Source organism: Oryx dammah, unplaced genomic scaffold, assembly GCF_014754425.2.
Source record: "Oryx dammah isolate SB20612 unplaced genomic scaffold, SCBI_Odam_1.1 HiC_scaffold_26, whole genome shotgun sequence".
Taxonomy (NCBI): Eukaryota; Metazoa; Chordata; class Mammalia; order Artiodactyla; family Bovidae; genus Oryx; species Oryx dammah.
In genome coordinates, this window is record NW_024070210.1 from 2,646,267 (window position 1) to 2,673,028 (window position 26,762).

Here is a 26,762-nt window from a genome sequence, read left to right on the forward strand (position 1 = left end):
GCCTTCTACTTCATCTAAAATAACACCATCCTCCATGTCATTATCTATCCCCTTCCCTGGTTTCCCTGCTTTATTTTTATACTACTTATCCCATGACATTTTATCTATTTTTTTAATTTGCTAACTGTCTCCATTCCTTGCCCAACCAGAACGTAATTTCCTAAAGAGCAGAGATTTTGCTTCACCCTGTAGTCTCAGGGCCTGGAACAGTGCCTGGCACACTGTGGTAGCTCAGAATGTGTAGGAAGAAAGAATAAACATCTCTGCAATAAATCAATCAATCTTCAACAAGTCAAGAAATCTATGATCTAATAATTACAAACATTTACTCATTTATAAAAGGGGATGGTATTTGAATGTTTCTTTTTAATGACAATATAACTATGTGACTTCATGTATCACCTTATAATGCTCTGACCAGCTTTATATTAAGTGAAAATGACATGTACTGCACTTACTTTTATTTACAGCAACGTGAAGGCAATGGCAACCCACTCCAGTACTCTTGCCTGGCAAATCCCATGGACAGAGGAGCCTAGTAGGCTGCTGTCCATGGGGTCGCTAGGAATCAGATATGACTAAGCAACTTCACTTTCACTTTTCACTCTCATGCATTGGAGAAGGAAATGGCAACCCACTCCAGTGTTCTTTCCTGGAGAATCCCAGGGATGGGGGAGCCTGGTGGGCTGTCTATGGGGTTGCACAGAGTTGGACACGGCTGAAGCGACTTAGCAGCAGCAGCAGCAGCCTGGTTTCTCAGTCATTCCAGCCTTAGTTTCTCTTTTCTCTATGTGACCACACCCACCATCACTTCCTTACAGATAACTACCACACTCAGTATATCTGGCCCAGGCTCTCATCTACATTTTAGGGGAACAGCTTCTGATACATGCAGCGGCATCTCCACTTGGATCGGCTTTCACAATTTCAAACTGAAAATGCCTTCCAGTGAGTTATTCAGCTTCTTTACACTCTAACCTCCTTCCCTAACAATCCCATGTCCGTTAGTAAAACAACGGCTCTCACAGCATCTTCAGGAGGCAGGTCTGACCTGGCTCTCTCCTTTGTCTGCCACACCAAATCCAGGATCACATTTTGTCACTTCTTTCTGACAATGCCTCAAAATGCTCCCACTATTTAGGATATGGCTTTTTTATTTCTCTTTCCATATCCTCTTCATGTTTTTACGCTTCTTTTACATTTTCTCCCTCCCTTTCCAAAAAAAATCTTACTGGATTTTTACTAATATCATCCCCTGATTTTTCCCCTTGATATCTGGTAATAATATCACAACCTGGCAATTACCTTTCTAACTGTTTCATTGTGTTAATTTTATTTCCTCAGCTAGATTACATGGCTTACAGAGGCAGGAAAAAATGTATTTTTATATAGCATAATGGTTGACACATAGAAAACACAACTGAGAAAAATGTTTTTGTCTCCCTGCATACTTAATACATAGGTATAAAGCTTTTTCTGTGACTAAAAGAATGACAGAAAATACTATCATTAGACACTGTAGAATTAACTACATTTGATCTGACAAAATCTGTGAAGTTACTACTCGTTTGCATATTAGCATGTAACAATTACCACACATGGAGAAGTCATATGCACGTAACCTTAAAATTCTCTGTTAAAAGGCTACCAAGATGATTGATTCTTGATTGCTGTTGAATTTGGATGATGATTGATGCAGGTTCATTATACTCTCATTATACATTCTATCTGCACATGTTTGAAATTTTCTATCACAAAATGTTGAAGGGAAGAGATGGGAACTTTACCAAAAAACCCCAGAAATACTGCATTAATAAGCAGATTCTTTACCACTATGCCACCAGGGAAGTCCAATACAGGTGTCAGTAAACTTATAATCACTATACAAACCAAAAAAGAAAATGGATCCACCATGCTATTAGTACAAAAAATAAACTTTAATGAAAACACATTATGCAGCATTCTCAATTACCCATACCTTGCCCTTTAATGGAGATCGATTACTCCATGGATCAGGCACAAGTCTTACTACTTCTACAGTTATACAAACTTTCCTACTGAAACAAACAGTGGATTTGAAAGTATGAGTAATTCTCCAATTTTTAATTCCAGCTGTTTATAAGGTAATAAATAGGACATTTCCAAATCGAAATCCCCCAAATCAGAAAATTTACATTAAAAAATAGTGCAAATTCAAAACTTACAGTCTTAACATCATTTTCATGATGAAAGATATACTCAAACAGAGCCTGTGAAACAAAAATACAAAAAATACATTACATTTTATTTTAACGAAGGTGCTCTATTGTTATAGCAAAACCCAAAGGCTATTTTGACAGCAGCTGGATTGAACCAAAATAACAAAGTCCTCTAAAGTGCCTGGAATTTATAAGTATAGGGTATATCCATGCATTTGTTACAATCACTCATGTTAAAACAAGGCTACTTAACTGATGCCTGTTTTTAAAAATATGAACTGCAAAGTTCAAGAATACGAACTGGAAGGCTCAACGGGTTTTTTTTTCATATTACACATGCTATTTTATCAGAAAGAAACAAATGAAAAGACCAACCTTAGGACTGTCATAAAATTGCATGTATTATACAGTAATTATGATATTAATAATGACATCTCAGACATGGGAAAATCTGGAAGCTCTTTCTGAAACAAAGTAGAGTTTAACTGCAAAGTAAGATGTTTTTCCTAATATGCAGATGTCTCTATGTGCAGCAAGGCTGAGAACCATTATTCTAATACTGCCCCCAACTCACCTGGATAAATAAGCATCTACTGGACTGCCTCTTGGTGGTACTACATTTATCCATAAATACCATTATTTTACACTTGCAAAGTGTACACTTCTACCCCCGGAAGATATTAAGGTTATTAAAAGAGATCACTTGGAAGCAACCAAAAAAGGAATAAATCAAGATAAAGCCCTCTTTAAAAAAAATCTACTCCTAATTCTCCATTTGTTCAGTTATTTTTTAAAAAGTTATGAGTACAGTTCATGTCCTGAGAAGTTAAGTCAAGGCAAGTTGGAGACCAAAGACAGAGAAACTTGGCATTATTTCCACAACACATTAAATTAGTGCAAAATCTAGTTCAGTTTGAATTTCATAACATAAACCAGGTCTGTCCTAGAAGCATCCTAATTTAATTGAGGAAAATGCCTCCACTGACTACAATCCCTGGTTAGAAAACAGCAATGAGCCACCTCTAATAAATGGCCTGAAAACATAAATAATCTGATATTCCTCATAAAGGTAAAAGAAATAAGTAAAACTTCATGACTCTGCTAAATCAAGTTGACTAGGCCACTACCAAATAAGGAATGAAGAAAAACGTCATCGGCATTGTCACTGTCTGATTTCCTGTTTACCAGCTAGCATTCCTTTTTCTGACTTAAGTTTCAAGTCTGTATGGCTAGAGTTCTTTTTTGCCTTCCCTAGAATGTTTGGGTGTGAAAGTCGCTCAGTTGTGTCCAACTCTTTGTGACCCCATGGACTATGCAGTCTATGGAATTCTCCAGGCAGAACACTGGAGTGGGTAGCTTTTCCCTTCTCCAGGGGATCTTCCCAACCCAGGGATCGAACCCAGGTCTCCCGCTTTGCAGGCAGATTCTTTACCAGCTGAGCCACAAGGAAAGTCCCTAGAATGTTTAACATTTAGTAAATGTTAAACGCCAGTAGAACTGATAATAGGAACGAGCTCAGCACTCATGCACAGAATTCACAGAATTACAGCTAAAAACCTGAGCTAGGCTTATACCAGTTTCTGGAAGCTAACTGCTCCTGGCTCTGTATTATTCTATGCTCACCTTCAAATTCTTTTCTACTGGAAAGGTCAGGAACATCCTTCTTTCTTTTCCTCCCCCTCCCTCTTCTCTCTCTCTTTCTATCACTCTTCCTCTTTAATTTAGAAAAGAATTTAATAGTTAGTTGGCTTGTCATTGTCTGGCTTAAGTAATCTTTATTGAGATGCTGGATTAATTACCAATAAGAAAAAGAACATTTTTCTATCTTCTTTTTGATAGTTCTAAAATCCTACGAGAATAGAAAATTATTTTTCTGAGAATAGTCCAAGCTAAAAAAGAAAAATACACACACATACAGATGACACACCCTAAATGTCATTACCCAAAGATGGTGCTGTGTATCTGCTTCCTTTGTTATGAATTGCTATTCTTTATTAGGAGAAAACAAACTTCCTATTATGATAGTATATATGCTTTATTTCTGATTGACTTTCCTTAAGAAATAAAGTTTAGATATCAGAGTAATTAAACATTTCCATTTCAATCAAGTCAAAGTCTTTTTTCTTCACAAATTTTTATCCATTTCCTGCAATGCTATTATGATAAGTCCCTCACAGCTCAGTTGGTAAAGAATCCACCTGCAATGCAGGAGACCCTGGTTCGATTCCTGGGCCAGGAAGATCTGCTGGAGAAGGGATAGATAGGCTATACCCACTCCAGTATTCTTGGGGTGTCCTTGTGGCTCAACTGGTAAAGAATCCGTCTGCAAAGCGGGAGACCTGGGTTCAGTCTCTGGGTTGGGAAGATCTGCTGGAGAAGGGAAAGGCTGCCCACCCCAGTGCTCTGCCTGGAGAATTACGGACTGCGTAGTGCATGGGGCTGCAAAGAGTCGGACACGACTGAGCGAAGCGACTTTCACTTTCACTCGCAACATCACTTCATAACATAAAATAACTTTAAGTACATACCTTTGCCAATTTAGGTTTCTGGGCATATTTTGCTAAATTCAGTCTAGATAAATTTATAAAAGGTCCATCAGGACTTGTAAGCGTGGAGGCCTGTAGGGAGAAATGACAGAACAAGAAAGACTGAAACCTTCTCCTGAAACAAGAATTGAATTTAATGTGCATAAAATTATAAAGCCCACACAGGTAAAAAAGAATCACCTTCAAAAATCCTCCATATAATTCCCTACTATAAAAAGAGTGGAAAATGATGTAACATTACATAAATTACTTTGGTCATCCAAGGCTTCGGTGCAGCTGCCAGAACTTACCGTTCCCAGCCTGACAAATCTCCCGGACGAGCTGGAGATGGGGCGGGCGGTATAGGCGGTCCTCGGCGTTCTGATGGCCTGCTCCATAGTGCCTGGCCTTTCACTTTGTGTGCTGGGCCTCAGGAAACCTGTAATGGGCCTTCCAGCTTGAGTGATCGGCCTGCGAAGACTGTAAATCGTTAGTGTCCGACGAAGATCAAGAAAGGAAGGCTCTCACACAGTCTGGTCGGTATCTAGCAGCGGTGGTGGAGGGGGTGGGGAAGGAAACAGGAGTGTACCGACGTACCTGGCAGCGGGGCTGGGCCCTCCTCTCTGATTAGTCCCAGGGGGTTTCAGAGATGTTCCAGGGCCTAGGAGATCAGATGGCAAGCTCAGCGCATATGTTATTAATCTGTAAAAACTGCCCGCTAACGCAATTTTCACGAGTGCGCTGGCCTGACGGAAAAGACCTTAATAACAAGAACTGAACCTAGTAAAATGTGTTTGATTAATATTTATTGAGTACCTAAGTTACTTTTGCTATCACATTTAATCTTCACACTAATTCTGTACGGTAGATAGTACTAACCCATTTAGCAAAGGCTTAGAGACTTAGGTAAACAGGTCAACCTGTTAGCAGAGCCAGCATTCACACTCAAGACAAGACAGGCTCCAAAGCTCTGACGCATCAAAATGAGAGTTCTACACTCCCAGGTGGCGCTCGTGGTACAGATCCCGCCTGACAAAGAAGGTAAGACGTAAGAGACCCAGCTTCGATCCCTGGGTTGGGAAGATCCCCTGGAGAAGGAAATAGCAACCTACTCCAACATTCTTGCCTGGAGAAGCCCATGGACAGAGAAGCCTAGTGGGCTGAAGTCCACAGGGTCGCATGGAGCCGGACATGACTGAAGTGACTCAGCAGCATACTCATAGTTTATTTTTCACAGAAACTTCTCCCAGGAAAAGATCATTTACCCCCAATATCTAGAATTTAGATATTTTAACTCCAAAAGACCACATGATAGGGAAAAGAGACACTTTAAAACAGCTATTACCTTCCAAACATGTATAAATGACTGACCACTGTCACAACTAAGAAATTACCAGCAAGACCACCATATGTCATGGTAATCCCCCAATGCCATTCACAGCAGCACACTGGCAGGCTTGGGCTAGGCCACTGTGACAGTCGTGATGGGCATCCTCTGCCAAGCCACTCACTCACTCCACCACCCCACATCATGCATCACAGCAAAGCATCTTCAGTTACTACAAGCAAGTGATGCTTTCAAATGGTCAACTTTTAAAAGTCCTTTTAGAACACTTCTGTTGTTTGGATGCTTTCCTGTGTTTTACAGACTCTTGGATAAACAATCTTTCATTATATTAGATCAGACTGAATGCATTTTTATAAAACATTTTTAAAACGTATAATTTCTATTGAAAAATAGTTATACATCAATCTCATACTTTGAGATAATATAATTGAATTGTGCTTTCGTACTATTTAGGCAGAATAGAGGCCATTTACTTGAGCTAATATTTTTTCACATATACACGTTTCATGTATATTATGTCTTATTTTTATTACCAAAAAAAAAAGTATATAGAAAGCATTTTCCGCCTCCTAATGGCATTTCATTTACTTAACTGAAAAATCAATACTTACGGGGAACTTGAGCAATAGCATTCTCATCCAGTATCATTTCTGCGATTCCTTCCTGATCTACGTCAATTTCATCCACGTACACCATTTCAGTCAGTGCTCGTGCTTTCAAAATCCAGGCTGCCTAATAAGCGTGGATAAGATAAAGCATATCAACTCACACTGGAAGTAGTGCAAAGCCTGAAAAGCTAACCATCCTTTATCATTATCTAATTTTTATCAAGCATATTTACCACACAGTGCATAATACTGATTTAAAGGGCTATGTCTAGAAACTAATACAAGAAGACAGGGTCATTCATTATTAACCAAGAAACAACCTATATGTATCAACCACCTAGGACACAACAGTGTGGCGACTGCCTAGCGCTCTTCTAACACGCCTTTTTATAAGTGAAAGAAGAGCTTTATAGAAAGTTTTACTAGAATAGTACCTTGAGAACAAATAAATAAAGCTAAACCACAGTGTTCTGTCTTCCCCCTCCAGAGCCAAGTCCTTCACGAAAACTTTCCTGATGGTTGAACTCTAAACCTACTTCCCTCTTATCTTACTCATAAAGCAGCCCTCTTTATACTTATGTTATTATGTATGTACCACATTTGACAAACACTGTAATTCCCTGGGCGTCTGTTTGCCCTCCCTTCCCCCAGAACACAAGCTTTTTTACCTTGTTCACTTTGAATTTTCCTTAACCCCTATGGTTTTTGTACACAATAGCTGTTTCAAAACTGTTGACTTGAACTAAGATCAATTTTTGCCACTTTTTAGTAACTAATCAACACAATCTCAGTTGCTTTGTGATCTAGTCAGTAGAAACCCTGCTAGAGTGGAAGAAAAAAAAATGGAAAAGATAATTAAGGAGTCTAGAAAATATCTTACCATCTTTGCTTTACCTTGAGAAATTAGATGTAAAGCTGTGCACAACTGAATACCTTATTAAACATTTAAAACTGCTTGAACAGAAAAGTTTATCTTTCTGCCTCAAAAGAAAAGTGAAAGTCGCTCAGTCGTGTCCGACTCTTTGGTGCCCCCATGGACTGTAGCCCACCAGGCTCCTCTGTCCATGGGATTCTCCAGGCAAGAATACTGTAGTGGGTTGCCATGCCATCCTCCAGAGGATCTTCCTGACCCAGGGATCGAACCCGGGTCTCCTGTACTGTGAGAAGATTCTTTACCGTCTGAGCCACCAGGATAAGCCCAAACATTTATTAAACATTTAAAACTGCTTGAACAGAAAAGTTTGCCTTTCTGCCCCAATAGAAGCAGAGAGCAGTAAAGCTTGGTGCTTGTGGGGAGAAGCGCACCCTTGAAGCAGCAGTACAGGACCAACTGTCAAGTGGAGAGGAAAAATTTTTTAGAAGAAAAAATATGGAGAAGGAAATGGCAACCCACTCCAGTGTTCTTGCCTGGAGACTCCCAGGGACAGCGGAGCCTGGTGGGCTGCCGTCTATGGGGTCACACAGAGTCGGACACGACTGAAGCGACTTAGCAGCAGCAGCAGCAGCCATGAGAGGGGCAAAAGGGATTCCTTCAAAGAGGTGTAAGGGAATTTTATGGGATGATGGAAACGTTCAACATCTTGATTGTGGTGGCAGTTATATATTTATATATATTTATCAAAATTCTTGGAGCTGTATACCTAAAAGAGTGAACCTAACTCTTTGTAAGTTATTCCTCAGTGAACCTGATGTTTAAAAATCCCAGATTTATTTTCCAAAGGAAAAAAAAACACTAACCTGAAAAGATACCTGCAACCCTATGTTTTATTGTAGCATTATTCACAATAGTAAAGACATCATTGCAACTTAAGTGTCCATCAATAGACAAAGGAATAAAGAATGTAATCTTACCATTTGCAACATCATGGATGGACCTAGAGAGTATTATACTAAGTGAAACAAGTCACATAGAAAAAAACAAATACCAGATGATTTATATGTGGATCCTAAAAAAACAAAACAAGTGAACAAACACAAAACAGAGTTATAAAAAAAATAGTCATGGGGATGAAACGTACACCATGAGGGAACATAGTCAATAATATTGTAATAACGTTGCACCATGATAGATGGTAAGTAGGCTTCTTATGATCATTTTGTAAGGTACAGAAATATTGAATCACTATGCTATTGATTCACTATGAATCACTAGGAAATAACCTAGTGATGTAGGTCAATTATACTTCAAAAAAAACCCAAATCACAAGATCACTGCTTATCTTCAGGAAAAAATTTAAATGATCCCTTAAATAGGGATTAAGGTGCTAGCATTAAAAATAAGCATGATGTGAAAGCACTAGTGAGTTAAAATCAAATAGTAATTTAATGCTCAGAGTTTTCGGTATTCAAAGACGTGTTTTTTATATCCGTGGCAATATATTCAATGAACTTGGAGATGATTTGATTTTTTTTCTCATGATGCTATTTCTTGACTAGTACACTTTAAGTTTTCAGAAACTTTTACTTTCCAGTTCTTGTGACTTAGAATAATTTCTCTTCCAACTACCTGCGTTTACCATTATTTCGTAATTTAAATTTTGTTCTTTATCACATACATAACAAACTTAATTGTTTTACTTAATCTATACTTTGCCTTTATAGATATACCTTGTACTAAGTTCATCAAAAGTATAAAGAGACCAAAAGACTTTATAAATCTTATCATATCCTCACTTATATAATGTCATGGTTTTTTAACTTCTATTTTATCATGTAAAAATTAATTTTCAGCTAATGAAATTTATTACAGTAAAATTCTAGATAGATAGGTAAGAAGATAGATATCACAGGTTTTAGATGAAACAGTATATTGAAAAAACATTGCATTCTTCTATTGCTAAGAAATAAATACCATATTATCTATTTTGCAAATAAATAAATAAATAAATAAAGTGGAGAGGAGGTAGCAGCAAGGAGAGAGGTTAGTCCTCATCGCCCTAGGAACTGGGCTATGAAGCATGCTGCAGGTGGACAAAGGGACAGAGAGGAACAGACAGAGGTAATAAGATGTCCAAAGGGCTTATCAAGCTCTCGAGATGAGCTCAGTCATCAGCCTGTACTGACGGAGGACCTCATTACATAGCGTTGCGCTATAGGTTCTGAGAAGGAAACACAAGCACATTAAAACATGGATCCTAATTTCCCTGAATGTAACACCTACTGGATTAAACGACAGGACCAAGGAGCACGCGACACGTGGCGAATGTGCGACATGAGAAATAGTTTTACAAGAATCAGAAAGCAGAGCTCCTCCTGTGGGCTGAATTAACTAGAATGTCTATTTTTTTTAATTTTTAAAGAATAAAAGAAAGTCCTCAGGCTTTCGTTTTAATGGGAACAAAGAAGGCTGACTTCACAACATATTTAGGCTCCTCGAGTGAAATTACATTTGACTAGATTGTGGGATGTGGGGCTTGTACTTTTCTGGCTGAGGTTTACTGCATTCTTATCAAACAACTTAGAATAAAATATTTCAAATGTTATGTGCAAATTCAGCACAACTGAATGGGCAGAACATGGGCCCAAAGAACTGATTTGTTTCTTAGAAAAAGTCAGTTTCAGTTGGAGCTGCATCTGACTGTGAGAGCCACCAAAGGGTAGAAACCTGAGATTTTCACTCACAAAAAATATGAGGAAAACTGCCAGATCTATACAGCTGTCCTCAGGGGTCACAGAAGTTGTCAATGGCTTGGACTTACGGTTTAACTTTGAGAATGAAAGTAAGTAATCCTGATTTATCTTTAAGTCCTCACAGTTTATGCTGCCCTGCAAGTATCAGAAGGCTTTTTTTCAAAAGGGTATTCTTTGCTCTGAACCCTCTGGCGGACAGGAAGGACTGCGGCACTTTTTGTTCACACAGGAAAGCAAGACATGGGCCTCACTGGTTCCTTCTCACATTCCCAGGGGGCACACACTGCACCCCAGGTCCTGAGAACAGAGCTGGGTAAGACACAGCCCAGGTTCTAGCTTCTAAGAATTTCAGTGTTACAGTTCAGTTCAGGTCAGTCGCCCAGTCGTGTCCGACTCTTTGCAACCCCATGAATCACAGCATGCCAGGCCTCCCTGTCCATCACCAACTCCCGGAGTTCATTCAAACTCATGTCCATTGAGTTGGTGATGCCATCCAACCATCTCATCCTCTGTCGTCCCCTTCTCCTCCTACCCATAATCCCTCCCAGCATCAAAGTCTTTTCCAATGAGTCAACTCTTCACATGAGGTGGCCAAAATACTGGAGTTTCAGCTTCATCATCAGTCCTTCCAATGAACACCCAGGACTGATCTCCTTCAGGATGGACTGGTTGGATCTCCTTGCAGTCCAAGGGATTCTCAAGAGTCTTCTCCAACACCACAGTTCAAAAGCATCAATTCTTCTGCACTCAGCTTTCTTTATAGTCCAACTCTCACATCCATACATGACCACTGGGAAAACCATAGCCTTGAGTAGACAGACCTTTGTTGGCAAAGTAATATTCTATCTTGTTATAGCTGCAAAGTAATATGATGCTTTTTAATATGCTATCTAGGTTGGTCATAACTTTTCTTCCAAGGAGTGAGCATCTTTTAATTTCATGGCTGCAATCACCATCTGCAGTGACTCTGGAGCCCAAAACAATAAAGTCTGACACTGTTTCCACTGTTTCCCCATCTATTTCCCATGAAGTGATGGGACCAGATGCCATGATCTTCGTTTTCTGAATGTTGAACTTGAAGCCAACTTTTTCACTCTCCTCTTTCTCTTTCATCAAGAGGCTCTTTAGTTCCTCTTCACTTTCTGCCATAAGGGTGGTGTCATCTGCATATCTGAGGTTATTGATATCAGTGTTACAGGAAGGGTGTAAAAACAAAAATCTGGAACATAGCAGAGAAAGGCACCCAAATGCCTTGTCAGTTCAGTTCACTCAGTCACGTCCGACTCTTTGCGACCCCATGAATCGCTCCAGGACAGGCCTCCCTGTCCATCACCAACTCCCAGAGTTTACTCAAACTCATGTCCATTGAGTCGGTGATGCCATCCAACCACCTCATCCTCCGTTGTCACCCTCTCCTCCTGCCTTCAGTCTTTCCCACCATCAGGGTCTTTTCAAATGAGTTCGTTGTTCACATCAGGTGGCCAAAATATTGGAGCTTCAGCTTCAACATCAGTCCTTCCAATGAACACCCAGGCTTGATTTCCTTTAGGATGGACTGGTTGGATCTCCTTGCAGTCCAAGAGATTCTCAAGTCTTCTCCAACACCACAGTTCAAAAGCATCAATTCTTTGGTGCTCAGCTTTCTTTATAGTCCAACTCTCACATCCATACGTAACTACTGGAAAAACCACAGCATTGACTAGACGGGCCTTTGTTGGCAAAGTAATGTCTCTGCTTTTGAATATGCTGTCTAGGTTGGTCATAACTTCTCTTCCAAGGAGCAAGTGTCTTTCAATGTCATGGCTATAGTCACCATCTGCAGTGATTTTCGAGCCCCCAAAACGAAGTCTGCCACTGTTTCCCCATCTATTTGCCATGAAGTGATGGGACCGGAGGCCTTGGGGTGGAGGGAAAGGTGAAGACTTCGGCACCCAGGCGAAGACAGGAGAGCGAGTGCCAGGGGACGTGAGGAGGAGGAGGAAGCTCCACTTTGGAGCTGATCTGGAGAGACTAAACGGCGGGGCTCGGCTGAGAAGCTGCTTGGGAAGAAGCTGGAGAGAGAGTCAGGGGCAAACGCGGGACCCTGTCTGCCCCGGAGAGGGGTGTGGACTTCCCCTCTGAGGAGGAGGAGCTAGTAAAGTTTCAGGAGGACAGGGAGTCTCCTACGGACGAACGAGTTTAGTCCCAAGAGCACAGAGGTCCAATTTGTTCCTACGTCCAACAAAGTTAGCCTAGGTACCCAGCTAACACAACCGCTATAGAATACTGCGCTGTTATGTAGCTTTATGATGCTTTTCACACAAATAACACGTAAAAAAAAAAAAACACAGAACAGCTTTAATCTTACAGTACAGGACCTTGGAAAGGACGGTAGTACAGCAGCTGGCACTCAGGGGCCGCCATCGAGTAAACAAGCGAGTGGGGTTACCGCCGGCGGAGAAAGACGTGGGAGAGGGCGGACCCGAAGGCCCGTCAGGGCGGGAGCCACGGCAGCGCAGCCTCACTCACGCCGACGTCACTCACGCCGACGTCACTCACGCTCACGCAGCGTCGCTCACGCAGCGTCACTCACGCCGACGTCACTCACGTTCACGCAGCCTCACTCACGCCGACGTCACTCACGCTCATGCAGCGTCACTCACGCTGACGTCACTCACGCTCACGCAGCGTCACTCACGCTGACGTCACTCATGCTCACGCAGCGTCACTCACGCTCACGCGACCGAACCCATGCGTCTGATGGCATGTCTGCAGGTTCACAACCCGAAGGCTCGTGTGTAGGGGACTTACATATGATTTGGAAACCTAGTTAAATTAACTTTCTAAAAGTCAAGCTTTTATTAGTATAGTATCATTTAGACAGTTGGATATTAATTAATTATCAATGCACATACTTTGTAAAACCATTTTCATACCCATACTGTCACCTCAGAGTCCAGTCCATCAGGCTTCTTGACTTCCATCCTCCTCCTAAACTCAAATATTAAGGAAGGGCAGCTTTTTTTAATATCAGGATAGGAAAGTAAATCCACTATTCCCCTCCTCACCAAATGAATGTATGCTTCAGAAGCCAAATAGGAAGATTTATTTTTTTTAATTATGTTCCATAAGAATTCATTTTTTCAAAAAAGTAAATAGATTCATATGTTTCAATTTCTAAAATCTCACTCTTAAGTAGAAATAATCATGTGAATTCTTGATATTTAAATATCTGCAATAAAATCTTACACAATTATTTAATTTTAAATTTTATCAGTATTTGAGAATATAATATTCCTAACTTTACTTCTATCGTGACAAAAATACCCTTGAAAATCATACATATCACTGCTTGATTAAACATCAGATTGTATTCAAGGAATTGCTCTGGGCAACAGGAACAATTCTTGGAATTTTAATGAAAACATCTTATTTTGGAGGAAAGCCTCCTTACAACCCTAAATTCCTCTGCCTGTTTAAATTTTTAAGTTCAAAACTAATTGGTGAAATAAAATGTATAACAAAGCAAATTGGTAATCCTACACTGCCACTAGACTCTAAACAAAATTGCAAATTGTTTTTATCAAATACACTTGTTAATAAATGACAGGGTCGTGTGGTTTATGCAAATAATTTTGAATACTGATGATAAATTGGAAGTACTGTGAAATTGATAAAATAATAATGCTGAGGAGTTTTTTCATAGAAAAACAGAGATTCTCCTTGATAAATGAGTAATTATCACATCAATTTCCTTTTTTATCTGTGAAACATAATCCCAACTCATTCACCTACTGAGTGAGTCTATAGGACATTACTCTAGAGGCAAATATCTGCCTGCTAACATCAGGAAAATATTGACTTACTTGTACTACCTTCTGGGAAGTTAACCCAATTTTAGTGATAAAAATAGACAAATGGAAAGGTTAAAACTCTACTGACTGAGTAAAACATGTTTAAATTGTTCTGTTCCTCTTCAAACAGAACGCAAAGCCATGTAAGGCCTAAGGCTGGTGACAAACAATTCTCCCAAGTTATTCTTAGAATAAAGCCACCAAAAGAATGGTCTGTCTAACCTCACTTAGACATCACGAGAATCAGTAACAATTGACACTGCCTACTCTATGAGAATGAAAACTCAGGCACAAAATGTAGAGTTGTTATTGTAAAGCCTTATTTACTTTGAAGTGGTTAATACCTGAGAGAGCGCAAAGTCTGAATGGTGAGCTCAAAATAATCCAGTCAGCCCTGCTCCCTTCTGATTCTTTTAGATCATGGTCCAATTAAGTCAACAGGAACAGGACAGGACATACCAAATGTAGGTCCTTCACGAAGTCCTTGTGCTGGTTTTGAAACTTTCAAATTCCATGCAAAGTTTTAAAACCAGACCAACAATGCAAATTGTTGATGTTTTAATTTAATCTTAATTTTAATCAAAATCTTGCAAAATTACTGAAAACAAAAGGCACATTACTTACTCTGCTTATCACACTTTAGGTCCTTCTTACGACTTGTACATATATTATGCAAAAAAATAGTTTTGCACATCTATCAATACAGAAACTATAATGAATATTCTAATGACAAATGTCATCCTTTTAAAGAAGAGAGTTCTACAGTTTAACCTATTTACCATCTTTGTTTGATACCACACAGTCCTCCTTCAATAAAGGTCTGATGACTACACATTTGAACCCCATGAGATTCAAACTGTTTATTTACCTAAAAAAGAGTTTTCTCTTGCTTGGCAGGGCAAACACCTGGTAATATTTAAGTTCTCTGATTTACAGCTCTCTCATCCCCTCTCCTTATTCCCAGACTTACTAGATACCCTCTTGGGCTAAAAACTTCACTGGCCAGGAGCCCCCCTGACCCAGGCTTCGTCTTCCTCGGTTCCCTTCTGACCCACCCACCGACTCACCCAGTCGGCAGCTCTTTCTGGCTGCCTCTCCCCTTCTAACAAAGCTGCTTTGGGAGATGTGGCTGTCTGGCCGAGTCCTCCTTTCCTCCTCAGGGTGGCAGGCAGCTCTCTCTAAAGACAAGATCTTTCCAAGCAGAGTCAGCCTCCTCCTCACTCAGGACCGACAATCCCGTCCACCGCAGTCTTTCCGGATGCTCCTGGCCCTGCAGATGCTCTGGCTCCCCTTCTAAGCCCCTGGCTCCCCTGGCCCCCTCCTTTGTATCTCATCCTCCGGGTCAGTATTGGTTATTTCTATTTAAGCTCCAAGTCTTCACCTAGTTTTACACCTATAGACACAAAAGTATTGGAAATATAATAGTTTATGTACAAAGGTACAGAATGCCTGGTAGATTTAGCTAATTTCATAACAGCACAGTAGATAGGCAGCAAACTTACTAATCTATAGCAACTACTAAGTAATAGTTAGTAATTAAACCATTCTCTAAACTAAAGATTGCAGCTAAACCTTTACCTGAGACACTGGCAGTGCAGGATCTGGTTCCTGGAAAGCATTAAGAAGGTAGTAAACATCTTTAGGATAACACAGTTTCTAAAATAAAAAGTCTTAATGATTAACCGAGTATTTGTAGGCAGACTAAAAATCATTCAATAGCAACCCAAACATTAACTCTAATCCTTCCCCAAAAGTGCACTCAAGACTTCTGTATAACTAATATCCAGGGAAGAGTGCTAAGTTTTCTATTATCAGAAAATTCTAATTACTCCAACCTCACTTAGAGCACAGAGAAGATAGCTATGTATTTATGAAGTCGCAGTATCTCAGGAATTAAAAATAATTTTACAACTATACCAAGGAAATTTTTTTTTATATTCAAAAATAAGTTGGTGGTGGTTAAAACATTCAGACTTTAATCACTTGGGGAGGAGGAAAATCCACATACTATAAACCCTTCTGCTCTGCATAAACATAATGGGATTAGTGATTGAAGATAAAAAATTAATTCTGACTGTAATATCCTCTGAGAAATGTTTGTAAACAGACTATGTAATATTTATTGGTGCTAGGTGCTGATAAACTCTGGGTTTTTCCTATCCCAAATTAAATGGAAGTCCACTGGTTTAAAAAAAAACAGATTCATAACAAATTTATTTATAAAAGATCTACACTCACATGTTTATAGTCAGCAACCTCTGAACACTCAGTCTGCAGCATGTTTTACTAGGAAAGTTACTAAGAAACAGAAAAAGGGAAGAAAGGGAAAAAAAAGATCCTTGCTTTCTACAGTTCTAAAATCCAAAAAGAATACCCTAAAATATTTGTTTAAGAATATGTGTGGAAGCAATATGTAAACCATCTGGTCACCAGGCAAGGATAAGCAATTTCTTTAGCATGACACGCCACAGCAACATGAGAGGAAAATGCTAAACTAAGCCAGAAAGGGAGAGTCCAGTGAGGCCCTGGTGGCTCAGATGGTAAAGAATCTACCTGCGACGCAGGAGACCTTGGTGCGATCCTTGGGTCAGGAAGATCCCCTGGAGAAGGAAATGACAACCTACTCCAGTATTCTTGCCCGGAGAATTCCATGGACAGAAGAGCCTGGTGGGCTACCGCCCATGGGGTCGCAGAGTCGGGCACGACTGAGCAACTAACTCTGCCAATTAGCTGAACCAAACACAAAACAGCAACTTATAAGACACAGCAACTGCAGTTTTTCAATGCCAGTGCCTTTCACACTGTTTCATACTCCAACACTTTGGACACCTGATGCGAAGAACTGACTCACTGGGAAAGACCCTGATGCTGGGGAAGACTGAAGGCGGGAGGAGAAGGGGACGACAGAGGGTGAGATGGTTGGATGGCATCACCGACTCGATGGACATGAGTTTGAGCAGACACCGGGAGACAGTGAAGCACAGGGAAGCCTGGCGTGCTGCAGTCCATGGGGCGACAAAGAGTCGGACACGACTGTGCGACTGAACTGAATGCCAGTGTGCATAAGAAAGAGCTGGAAAAAGAACAGATCTCCTAGATCTCACAGTCCATGTTTAGAGAAAGATACCAATACAGGCAGTGAGATGACAGAAGAAATAACCCCTCTGTTCTTCCTTTCATTTATTGGTGTACATGTCTAAATGACCCATTATCTCATTTGAGTCCCACAACAACCATCTCAGGGAGGCGGGTAAGTGTTATTATCCATTTTACAGATAAGGAAACAAATTCAGAGATGTCATGTAATTTGCTCAAGGGCTCACAAAGAAGCCAGAGCTCATTCTTGCCAGTCTACCTTGGAGATAAAAAACGAGCTGGATATAACAAGGCAGGATTGAAAGATAAAGTGAAGGAGAGGTACAAGATAAGTTCCGTACAGAAAGGGGTAAAAATGTTCACTAGAGGTGATTGCAGACAACGTCTGACAAGGAAAAGAAAAGTTAAAGGAAAAAGGGCCACAGAGAGGAAATAAATGTGGGATCCTGCTATTCGGCCACGGGCACAAAGATTCCTCCAGCGGCCCAAACTGACACCAGCAGCCCAGCCTGCGCCCTCTGCTCACTGATGAAGGCCTCCTCGGTCTCTGTGTCTCTGGGGATCACAAGGACGACTTCCTATATGAGTAAAGGACATTGGGGAAATGACACGAAAGGAGAAGAAAATCAGAGGCTGGACAGGCGCAGAGCTGGTCCAGGTGATGTGGCTGAAGATGGAGACGAGGCTGAACCACAAGGGAGGCAGAGAAGACATTAATTCCACCACATTCTCCTGGCTTCCCTGGACAGGCACTGAAAACTTTCTATGGGGGAAGGCACATAATTAAATAGATTACAGTACAATGTGGTAAATGCTATGCTCAAGCCTGAACCAATTATCGATGACTTAGAGGGACGAGAGAAGCACAACGAGAGAGACCAGCAGATCAGAGAAGAGAGAGATGATTCTGGAAGTTTGCTGAGCGCCAATGACCTATGAACTACATTCATCATTTTATCACCATTTCACTGAACACTTTCCTCATAGATGTTTTCCAGATTACCAACAATCCTTTAAGAAAAATACAAATGGCGGAATCCTGCCTGCAAATATCTCTAGCTGCTGCTGCTAAATCGCTTCAGTCGTGTCTGATTCTCTGCGACCCCATAGACGGCAGCCCACCAGGCTCCTCCATCCCTAGGATTCTCCAGGCAAGAAACTGGAGTGGGTTGCAATTTCCTTCTCCAATGCATGCATGCATGCTAAGTCACTTCAGTTGCAGCCGACTCTGTGCGACCCTATGGACAGCAGCCCACCAGGCTCCTCTGTCCATAGAAGTCTCTAGGCAAGAATACAGGAGTGGGTTGCCATCTCCTTCTCCCTATCTCTAGCTATATAGAGACAAAAAGAGCTCATTTACAAGTGTTGATGAACTCAGCCCGCACAACAGTCCTCTGAGACAGGCATATTAACATGGCCATTTGATGGATGAGGAAACTCAGAGATCAAAGTGTACAGGGAAGATTTGAGCCTAGACACTCTCAGTCAAGAGCATGCACTTAGGTTTGTATTGAGATCTTAGCAAGGCTGGAAGGCAGACTGCTGTAGGGTCTGGAAGACCAAGGCTGGTCTGCAGACCCATCACGAATGGCAGGACAACACAGGGAAAGAGTCAGGATATTTTAATCTAGAGATAGGGCAAAACTCTTTTTAAATCACTGAGACCTTGACCTTTGGGTCTCTGTCAATTATAGTTTTATGATTTAAATTAACCCACGCACATGAGGAACCACAAGTTAGGTTCACCTGGTCTAGTGGATTATTCCCAGGGGCATCAGCACAGATGAGCAGAAAGCAGCAGCGCCAGCGTCAGAAGACCTGGGCTTGACCCCCCAGGGGGCCACTCAGCTGCAGGACCTTGAACAAGTCAGGCCACCTCCATGGCCCCATCCCCCTCTCAACTCAAGAGCCCTAGTGCCTACTTTACAGGAGAGCTTTAAAAATAAAACCCGGCACCTTAAAGACCATTTCATAATTTTCAGAGTTCTTTTACATACACTGTCTTAGTTCATGAGGTATAAAGTAGTAGCACTTTCAACAAGTATCAACCACACAGAATTTCCTTATAAAAACATGTATCTAATGAGCAGCAAAGCATCCAGCTATTACTTCCTTCTTCAGAACTCAGAACTGACTCCCAATTATGGCGCATCAAATCAAAACTTCCCTTTGAATCTCCTTTGAAGTGAGTGAGTAAGAAGACAGAGAATAGAGGGGCACTGCCTAGAACCAGCACAAACTGATGAGCATAAACCTCAATTCACAGCAGCAGGCTTCCTTCCTCCCGAGGGTACAGCTTTCCCTAGGTTGTTGCTATTACTTTAGGGAATTAAAATCTCCAGCTAGTTCTGAATGTGACTTCCTAATTGCCATCAATACTTACTCTGGCTAATGAGTCCAACCAGCTCTGCTCATAAACCACGGGGTCATGACTCAGAATTTAGCAATAACAGGAAGGGAAAGAATGTGAGAAAGAAATGACGGATTTCAGAAGGTTTAGCGAGGTTTAGTGACCAGGGAGCCAAGTGGGAATGTATCTGTAAAATTCAGCAAAGTGAACTGCTCTGCAGTGTCTCGAATCAAAAGATTGTCTGGCTGTAAGTCTCCATGGCCCCAGTGAGGAAATAAATTAGGTAATCACACAGAAAGATGTTTATTTGGCTTGCAGCACCAGATCCTTGTCTCAACCAACTACTAACATACATCTCACTGGGGACCCCTGCTTCCCTACCGTTCATCTAAGCCAGCGGCTTCCGGCCTTTTCTCCACATTCAGACCATTTACAGTCGTAACTCTCCGCTGCAACATCTCTCGTTATAAGCAGAGATTGGTGGTGGGGAAGGAAAATGTGAATTACCCCCATTCTGATACACAGCTCACCCTCCCACTCCCAGAATCACTGATTCTAGTGCTTTAAAAATTTATTGGAAATCTACCCCATTAAGAAAAGTATATTATCTTTAAAAAAAAAAAAACACACACCACCTGAAAACCCTGTATGTTTCATGAACTGGTAAATTATACTGGAGCTAAAATTGGGGCCGCTTTTTTTTAAAACCATGAATCTGACATATGGAACACAAAGAACAGTAATCAGATTAAGCGACTAATCAGGATGACCGACATGAGCTGTGAATGCAAGCATCCCCTCTAGGTCATACTGCTGCACAGAAGGCCATTCTGCATTTCTCTTTTTTATATCTTACAACTTTTAACCACTTTCCCAGTTACGATTTAGAAAAAACTCTCAAAAAAGACAACACTTTTCTATGAACTGATTGTTCTTACTGTGTTTTGCCAAATGGGAAAACTCTGATGAATTCATCGGTTGTCCTTTATTCTTAACTGGTCAGCACCTTAGTCCTTCATACTTATCCCTTACCACTCTGCATCTGGAAAAGCAGTTCAGAATCCATCTTTTTCAGGAGCCCTTCCACACTGCCAAACATCACGTTATCATCTTCAACCTACCCGTCAGGCCTTCTGTACCCAAATACAAACGTTTTACTCTAAGGAAACAAGCTAGTCCATAGCATATCATACCGCTCTCTCCAGCCAACCTGACTACTCTGACATTGGCAAGAATCAAACTAAAATTCACACATCCTAGTAGAAAGGGTGCGCTCAGCCGCTCAGTCGTGTCCAACTCGTTGTGACCCCATGAACCTTAGCCCACCAGGCTCCTCTGTCCACGGGATTTCACAGGCGGGAATACTGGAGTGGGTTGCCATTTCCTCCTCCAGGGGATATTCCTGAACCAGGGATCGAACCCATGTCTCCTGCATTGGCAGGTGGAATCTTTACCACTGAGTACGTGGAAAGCCCTAATAAAAAGTACAAAGTACTCATTATTTTTGATATGACGCCAAAATGTTATCTCTTAAAGGAGAACTAAATGTAGAAGAAATAGTCTTAGAGGTGGGCTTCATCTCCCAAGGTTAATAATGTATCAACGACTGAAATGTTATCTTCATGAAGCTCCCTGGACCAGCTTATAAAAAGATTAACAAAGAGCAAATCACTTTAGAGAGGTTTTCCTCATCTGGGAGAAAAATAAGCAAAGCTAAAAAGTGAAAATTAACATAAAAAACAAAAGCTATTTTTGTTCTGGGAGGGGAAAAAAAAAGCAAGAGCAAAAATGAATCCATTCAGCACTCAGGAGAAAGAGTTTCATTTCCTTTCTCTTCCATGTGGCCAGGCACTCAGAGTCACTCGTTTGTACTGAAATCAGCTGGGTGGCATAGAAATGGTACTTCAAAGAGCTGCAGGGGAAAGATAGTCTAAAATACAGATGCCTCAAAAAACAACCAACCAAAGCCCATGAGGCTAAAGAGACATGTGAAGATAAACCAGCTAACTGCGGGCTGAGGACCATCTGCTTCTGCTCTGATCATGTATTTCTGTTAGCTCTTCATTGACTGCCAGTCTCCAAACTTCCTCCAGTGGAACAACAAGAGCGTCATAAGAAATACCAGTGATGATAATTACTACCAGAAATACTCTCCTGGAAGGATCCAGGAAGAAACTGCTCAACTGGTTTAAAAAAAAAAATTCCTCCTTGAAACAAGAAAGGAAGTAAGAATGCCCCACAATGCAATCACACTTATTTGAAAGGTGAATCCATTTAAAGAAACTACGGTGGGGCTTCCCTGGTGGTCCGGTGGCTAAGGCTCCAAGCTCCCGATGTAGGGGGCCTCGGTTCGATCCCTGGTCGGGAAACTAGATCCCATGTGCCGCAACTGAGACTCGATGCAGCCAAATAATTAAAGAAGTAAAAATAAGTATTAAGGAAAAAAGATAAAAAGAACCTATGGTGCCGAGAATTAAGATAGGGGCAGGCAGCGGCAGAGGCCATCAGACAACTAGGGGGATCCTGGTAAACAGAGCGGAAGCCGGCACACATAAAGAACACCCTCCCAATGCGCCTGTGGATGTGACTGCTGCACTCATTCAGCAAATATTAATCAGTAATGAGGGCACCCGTGTGCCAGACGCCTTGCCATCCCACACAGACCTGCCATCCCGGACTCACATGCTAAGAGGAAAGAAGAATTTGGGGGCTTTTAATCATAGGAAAACCTCCTTAAGCTTCCTAAAGCTCTTCATTAATTCCATCAGCACTCTAACATAAATATTGAAATTCTTTTTAATTAAGAAGAAAAAGCACGGCTTCTTTAAGCGTGGGGAAAATCATACTGGAACATATTTCCAAAACAAAGCAACAATTGGATACAACACGCACAAATCCAGGCTAAGGAAAGCGCAGAGAGAGAGAGCTCGGCACTGAAAGGCCGGCTCAAGGATAACCAGCAGCAGTGAGCCGTGCCAACTCTACAGAGGCCCAAGCCGGGCATCCGAGGGCCAGGTAGGTAAGGTAACATCATCTTCAAACTTCTGTTCCCGGCAAAGAGCTGCTCACCGTTCTGACAACACAAATAAAGAAATAAACCACCTCGGCATAACAAAAGGATTCGAGAGGAAAAGCACGTCCTCAATCTCAGAATCTGGTACTGATTCTCCCAGGCCATCTCCGACACTCATAGCAGCTAAACATATCAACCGCTGCTCATAACAAAAAATCAGGAGCAAAGAATCACATTTTTAAAAACATTTCTAGGATATTAAAATTATGTGTCACCAAGCTTTCTCAGTGGCTCCGATGGTAAGCAATCTGCCAGCAATGGCAGGAGACCTGGGTTCGACCCCTGGGGCGGGAAGATCCCTTGAAGGAGGGTGTGGCATCCCACACCGGTATTCTTGCCTGGGAAATTCCACGGGCAGAGGAAACTGGTGGGCTACAGTCCATGGGTCCCAAAGAGTCAGACACAACTGAGCGACTAACACTTCCACTCACAGCACATTTTGAAGCATTATCTCAAATCTACAACGAACAGGACAGTGGCAAGAAGTAACAAGAAGTAACAAGACCTTCTGCCATAACGATGTAAACCACGCCAGACGGTTAACCGAAGACAACAGCGCTATTTCCCAGCATGAGGTTGTCTCTCCTTTTCTCCGTTGCCATTATCAAAATTAGAACCACTAAACATTCCTGGTAACGAGTCTTAATTTTCCAAGAGGGCCAGCAAAGCCTAAAGGAACCCACATAAGAGACCAAGTGAAGAGATTCCAGTTATTACTGGTTTAGCTCTCAATTCAGGAGATTTTAAAGGAAGTTCTTAATTTCTTCATCCTGTTCTCCCTAGGTACGAGGAAAGGAGTCACGGTCTCCTCTACAGCTGGGTCTTAACCAATAACAACGCCAAGATTTTGCCTATGCGTTCCCAAAGTGACAACACCTCCCCGGGAAAAATTTGTACCTCTCCCCCAAACAAGAAACCAGGCGACAAATAAGTTTTAGAATGCTGCCTTAATCAAAATTAGGCAGGTTACCTTCCTTCCGGACTTCTCAGAGCCCTTAACCCAAGTACACAGGTATGTCAACTTCCTTACCGTTTAGCCAAAATCTTGAAAAAAGGAACAGTAGGTGAGAAAATGTACTAGGAAAAGTCTGGAGACATGGATTTTGAAAAATGAGGTTCCATAAGCACCAAAGAAGCTGCATCGTATAGACAAAGGAAACAGGCTTACCGGCTCTGTAACCTCAGACAATTGTTTCACCTTGTGCTTCACTGGGCTCAACCTGCAAAATGGTGCAAATAGCGCCAACTTCCTAAACTAGCTGAGGATTAAATGAGATAACAGAAAACCCTCCAAATCAAGCCTGACAGAGGCTCAATGGATACTCAATAAATGTTAGCGATTTGTTACCTACTTTGCAAGGCTATTCTCAGCAAAGAAATACACATAATTTATAGAATTAATCCCTGGCAAGTAATAAGCACTCTATAAAAGGTCACTCAACACTAAAGACCTAACCACAGTGCCCAGCACAAACGAAACCTGAATTGCAATACTGAATGTCACTGTGACTACACCATTAAGACGACAGACACAGAAAGCAAACTATGGTTACCAAAGGGGAAAGTGGGCTGGGAGTTGGATAAGTCAGGATTTAGGCAGTAACATATACCCACTGCTACAGATAAAGAACCAACAAAGACCTTCCATATAGCACAGGGAACTATATTCAATATCTTATAACAAGCTATATAGGAAAGAAGCTGAAAAAAATATATATATGAATATATATATATATATGAACCACTTCACTCTAACACCTGAAAACTAACACAAAAATGGTTTTTATAAAGATTACAGTGTCTTAACTATTAATAGAAAACACTGCTGCTTTGCCTATAACACATTTCTCTCTAGGGTGATCTGACCCTCACCCACAGCCACAAAAGGAATCAAAAGGAATCAGTGGTCAATTAAGTTTCATAACTATTGTAGTCATCAAAATCAGGCAAAGTTAAGTTCCTTTTTGCAGAAATTCTCAGAGCCTTTAGTATGAATCTCTAAGTAGGGAACATACGTTTCCCAAATGCATTTAATGAGGAAATTTTCTTCCTCCGGGGACTGTTCTGCAGAATGGAAACTACCCTGACTCAACGGAAAAACAATGTCTGGTACATCACTGGTGTGTAACAAACTCTGGTTGTACAAACTGTAAAGGGGTCCATATTTTGTCATGGTTCCCAAACAAACCTGAGGGTGGAATCTTTTTTTTTTTTTTTAGCAGTATTTCTGGGACGACTTGTGCCAAGAAACACACTCGGAAAAATGCTTGCCTATGGAAATAAGAGTCTTATTAACCAATAGGAACTAACCCAAAGAGAACCTAGTTTAGCATTCCCACTAAGGAAGATTGTTCTAAGGGAGATGGGCTGTCTGTCTGAAGGCCAAACTATTCTCCCTGACAGGCTATCCACTATCCACTTGCTAGGAGCTAAGGCAGAGCGGAGCAACAACCCACACTTCGTGAATGTAACTCTTATCAATTTTCCTTTTTTCTCTAACATCCCCAAGCCAACACCACTAGAGGAAAAGCTGGGGAACTCGAGCTCCATACGCACATTTCGCATTTACTAGAGGCACTTTTCTCCTTTTCTGGCCTCCTCCAGAACTACCTGACCACCGCAGTGGTGCCCCTCTCACAAGCGGCATATAACCGTTTTCACTCACTTATTTAACACTGTACTTTACTTAAGAGTAAACTACAATCAATGCCATCATCTCCTTCTTTTAGAGGGATTATTTTTCTCACCCCACCCTCCTAATAATAAATGTATCTTTTCCCTTCCTAGGTTCTCATTCCCCTAACTTGAATTGTTTGCCTCAAGCTGCACTCAAGGCCCAGAATCCAAAGCTCCCCACTTTTGGACAACCATCTTAAAGAGGAACTGGAAGGATTATACGTTTGATCCAAAAGAAAAAAAGGCAGCTATTACATTCGGGGGTGGGGTGGGGCGGGGAGTTACAGATTTTTAAGTTTATACATTAACTGTTTTGGAAATTAAGAGGTAACAGGCAGCGAGCTTAAAAGCCCACCTCTACGCAAGAATCTATGCATCACCGACTCGATGGACCTGAGTGTGAATAAGCTCCGGGAGTTGGGGATGGACAGGGAGGCCTGACGTGCTGCAGTCCATGGGGTCGCAAAGAGTCGGACACGACTAAGCGACTGGACTGAACTGATACGCAAGAATACAGGACCTAACAGAGTTCATCATCTTTTCAGCGACATCTGAGGGTGGTCTCCTAGCTGTTGTCTTTCAGCAGCTGAAGTTAGCGGAGGGCGCGGCCGCGGTCCCGGAGGATCTGGGCTCCACGCGTCCGTGCTGACCACAGGGTCACCCTCGCCCTGCGTCCTCCTCCCTGCTGCCCCCTCCCGGTGGGGTCCCGGGGAGCCCCCGGAGCCCTCTTGCCAAGACCCGCAGGCCCGGCGGGGTCCGGCCGGTACCTGGTCACAAGGGGACTTCTCCAGCATCTGCGTGCACAGATCAGCGCAGAGCTGGAACCTCCTGCGCCTGAAGTAGCTCCAGGCCAGGAGCAGCGGCTCCATGTCCGAGCCCGGCGCGCCCGCGGGCGGGGGCGCGGGGCCGGGGCCGGGGCCAGGGGCCAGGGCGGGTGCGGGGCGCGGGCCCGGCGGGCGAGGGGTGCTGCGGGCTGGTGGGGGACGGGCCAGCGAGCGCAGTGCTCGGGCCGGCGGCAGGCGCTGGGGGCGCCGGGACTGAGGCGGCCGTGAGGAGCGCGGGGGGCTCGGGCCGGCCGGGGCGGGCGGGGGGCGCGGGGGGCGCGGGCGGCGGCGTCCGGTCCCGCCCAGCAACGCTCGGCGGCGGGGGCCTCGCCCGAAAGGCGCCCCGCCTCGCGCCCGAGGACTGGGACAGGGAAACGCGCCGCGGGCGGAGCTCGGCTCTGGGGCTCGCCAAGCCTTGGCTCCAGAAACTGTGCACCTTTGAAAAGGCGACCTACTTCGTTCGTTTCGAGGCCGGTACCGCACCCAAGCGGGCAGGCACTGACTGAGACACCTCTACTGGGGTCCTCCACCCGCCCCGAGGACCCCCGGTTGCCTAGCAACCGAACGCGCGTCCTCCGCCAGTGCCAGAAAAGTCCCGGGA

The 26,762-nt window shown here is 42.4% G+C and overlaps 1 protein-coding gene across 3 annotated transcripts in view; it reads right to left on the reverse strand.

Moving 5' to 3' along the window:
- The window catches only part of TTC8 (tetratricopeptide repeat domain 8), a 64,553-nt gene extending 38,324 nt beyond the window's left edge, over positions 1-26,229 (reverse strand). Inside the window, exons 1-6 of one of the 3 annotated variants that reach the window (XM_040227494.1) lie at positions 26,105-26,229; positions 6,683-6,803; positions 5,321-5,384; positions 5,035-5,194; positions 4,727-4,816; positions 2,205-2,249 (exon numbers count right to left, since the gene is read on the reverse strand). In XM_040227494.1, coding sequence (XP_040083428.1) covers positions 2,205-2,249; positions 4,727-4,816; positions 5,035-5,194; positions 5,321-5,384; positions 6,683-6,803; positions 26,105-26,206 — 582 coding nt within the window. In that variant the 5' untranslated portion in view covers positions 26,207-26,229. The remainder of the gene's footprint in view (positions 1-2,204; positions 2,250-4,726; positions 4,817-5,034; positions 5,195-5,320; positions 5,385-6,682; positions 6,804-26,104) is intronic. The other 2 variants (XM_040227495.1, XM_040227496.1) reach the window with 2 other exon arrangements.
- Positions 26,230-26,762: the final 533 nt, after the last annotated feature.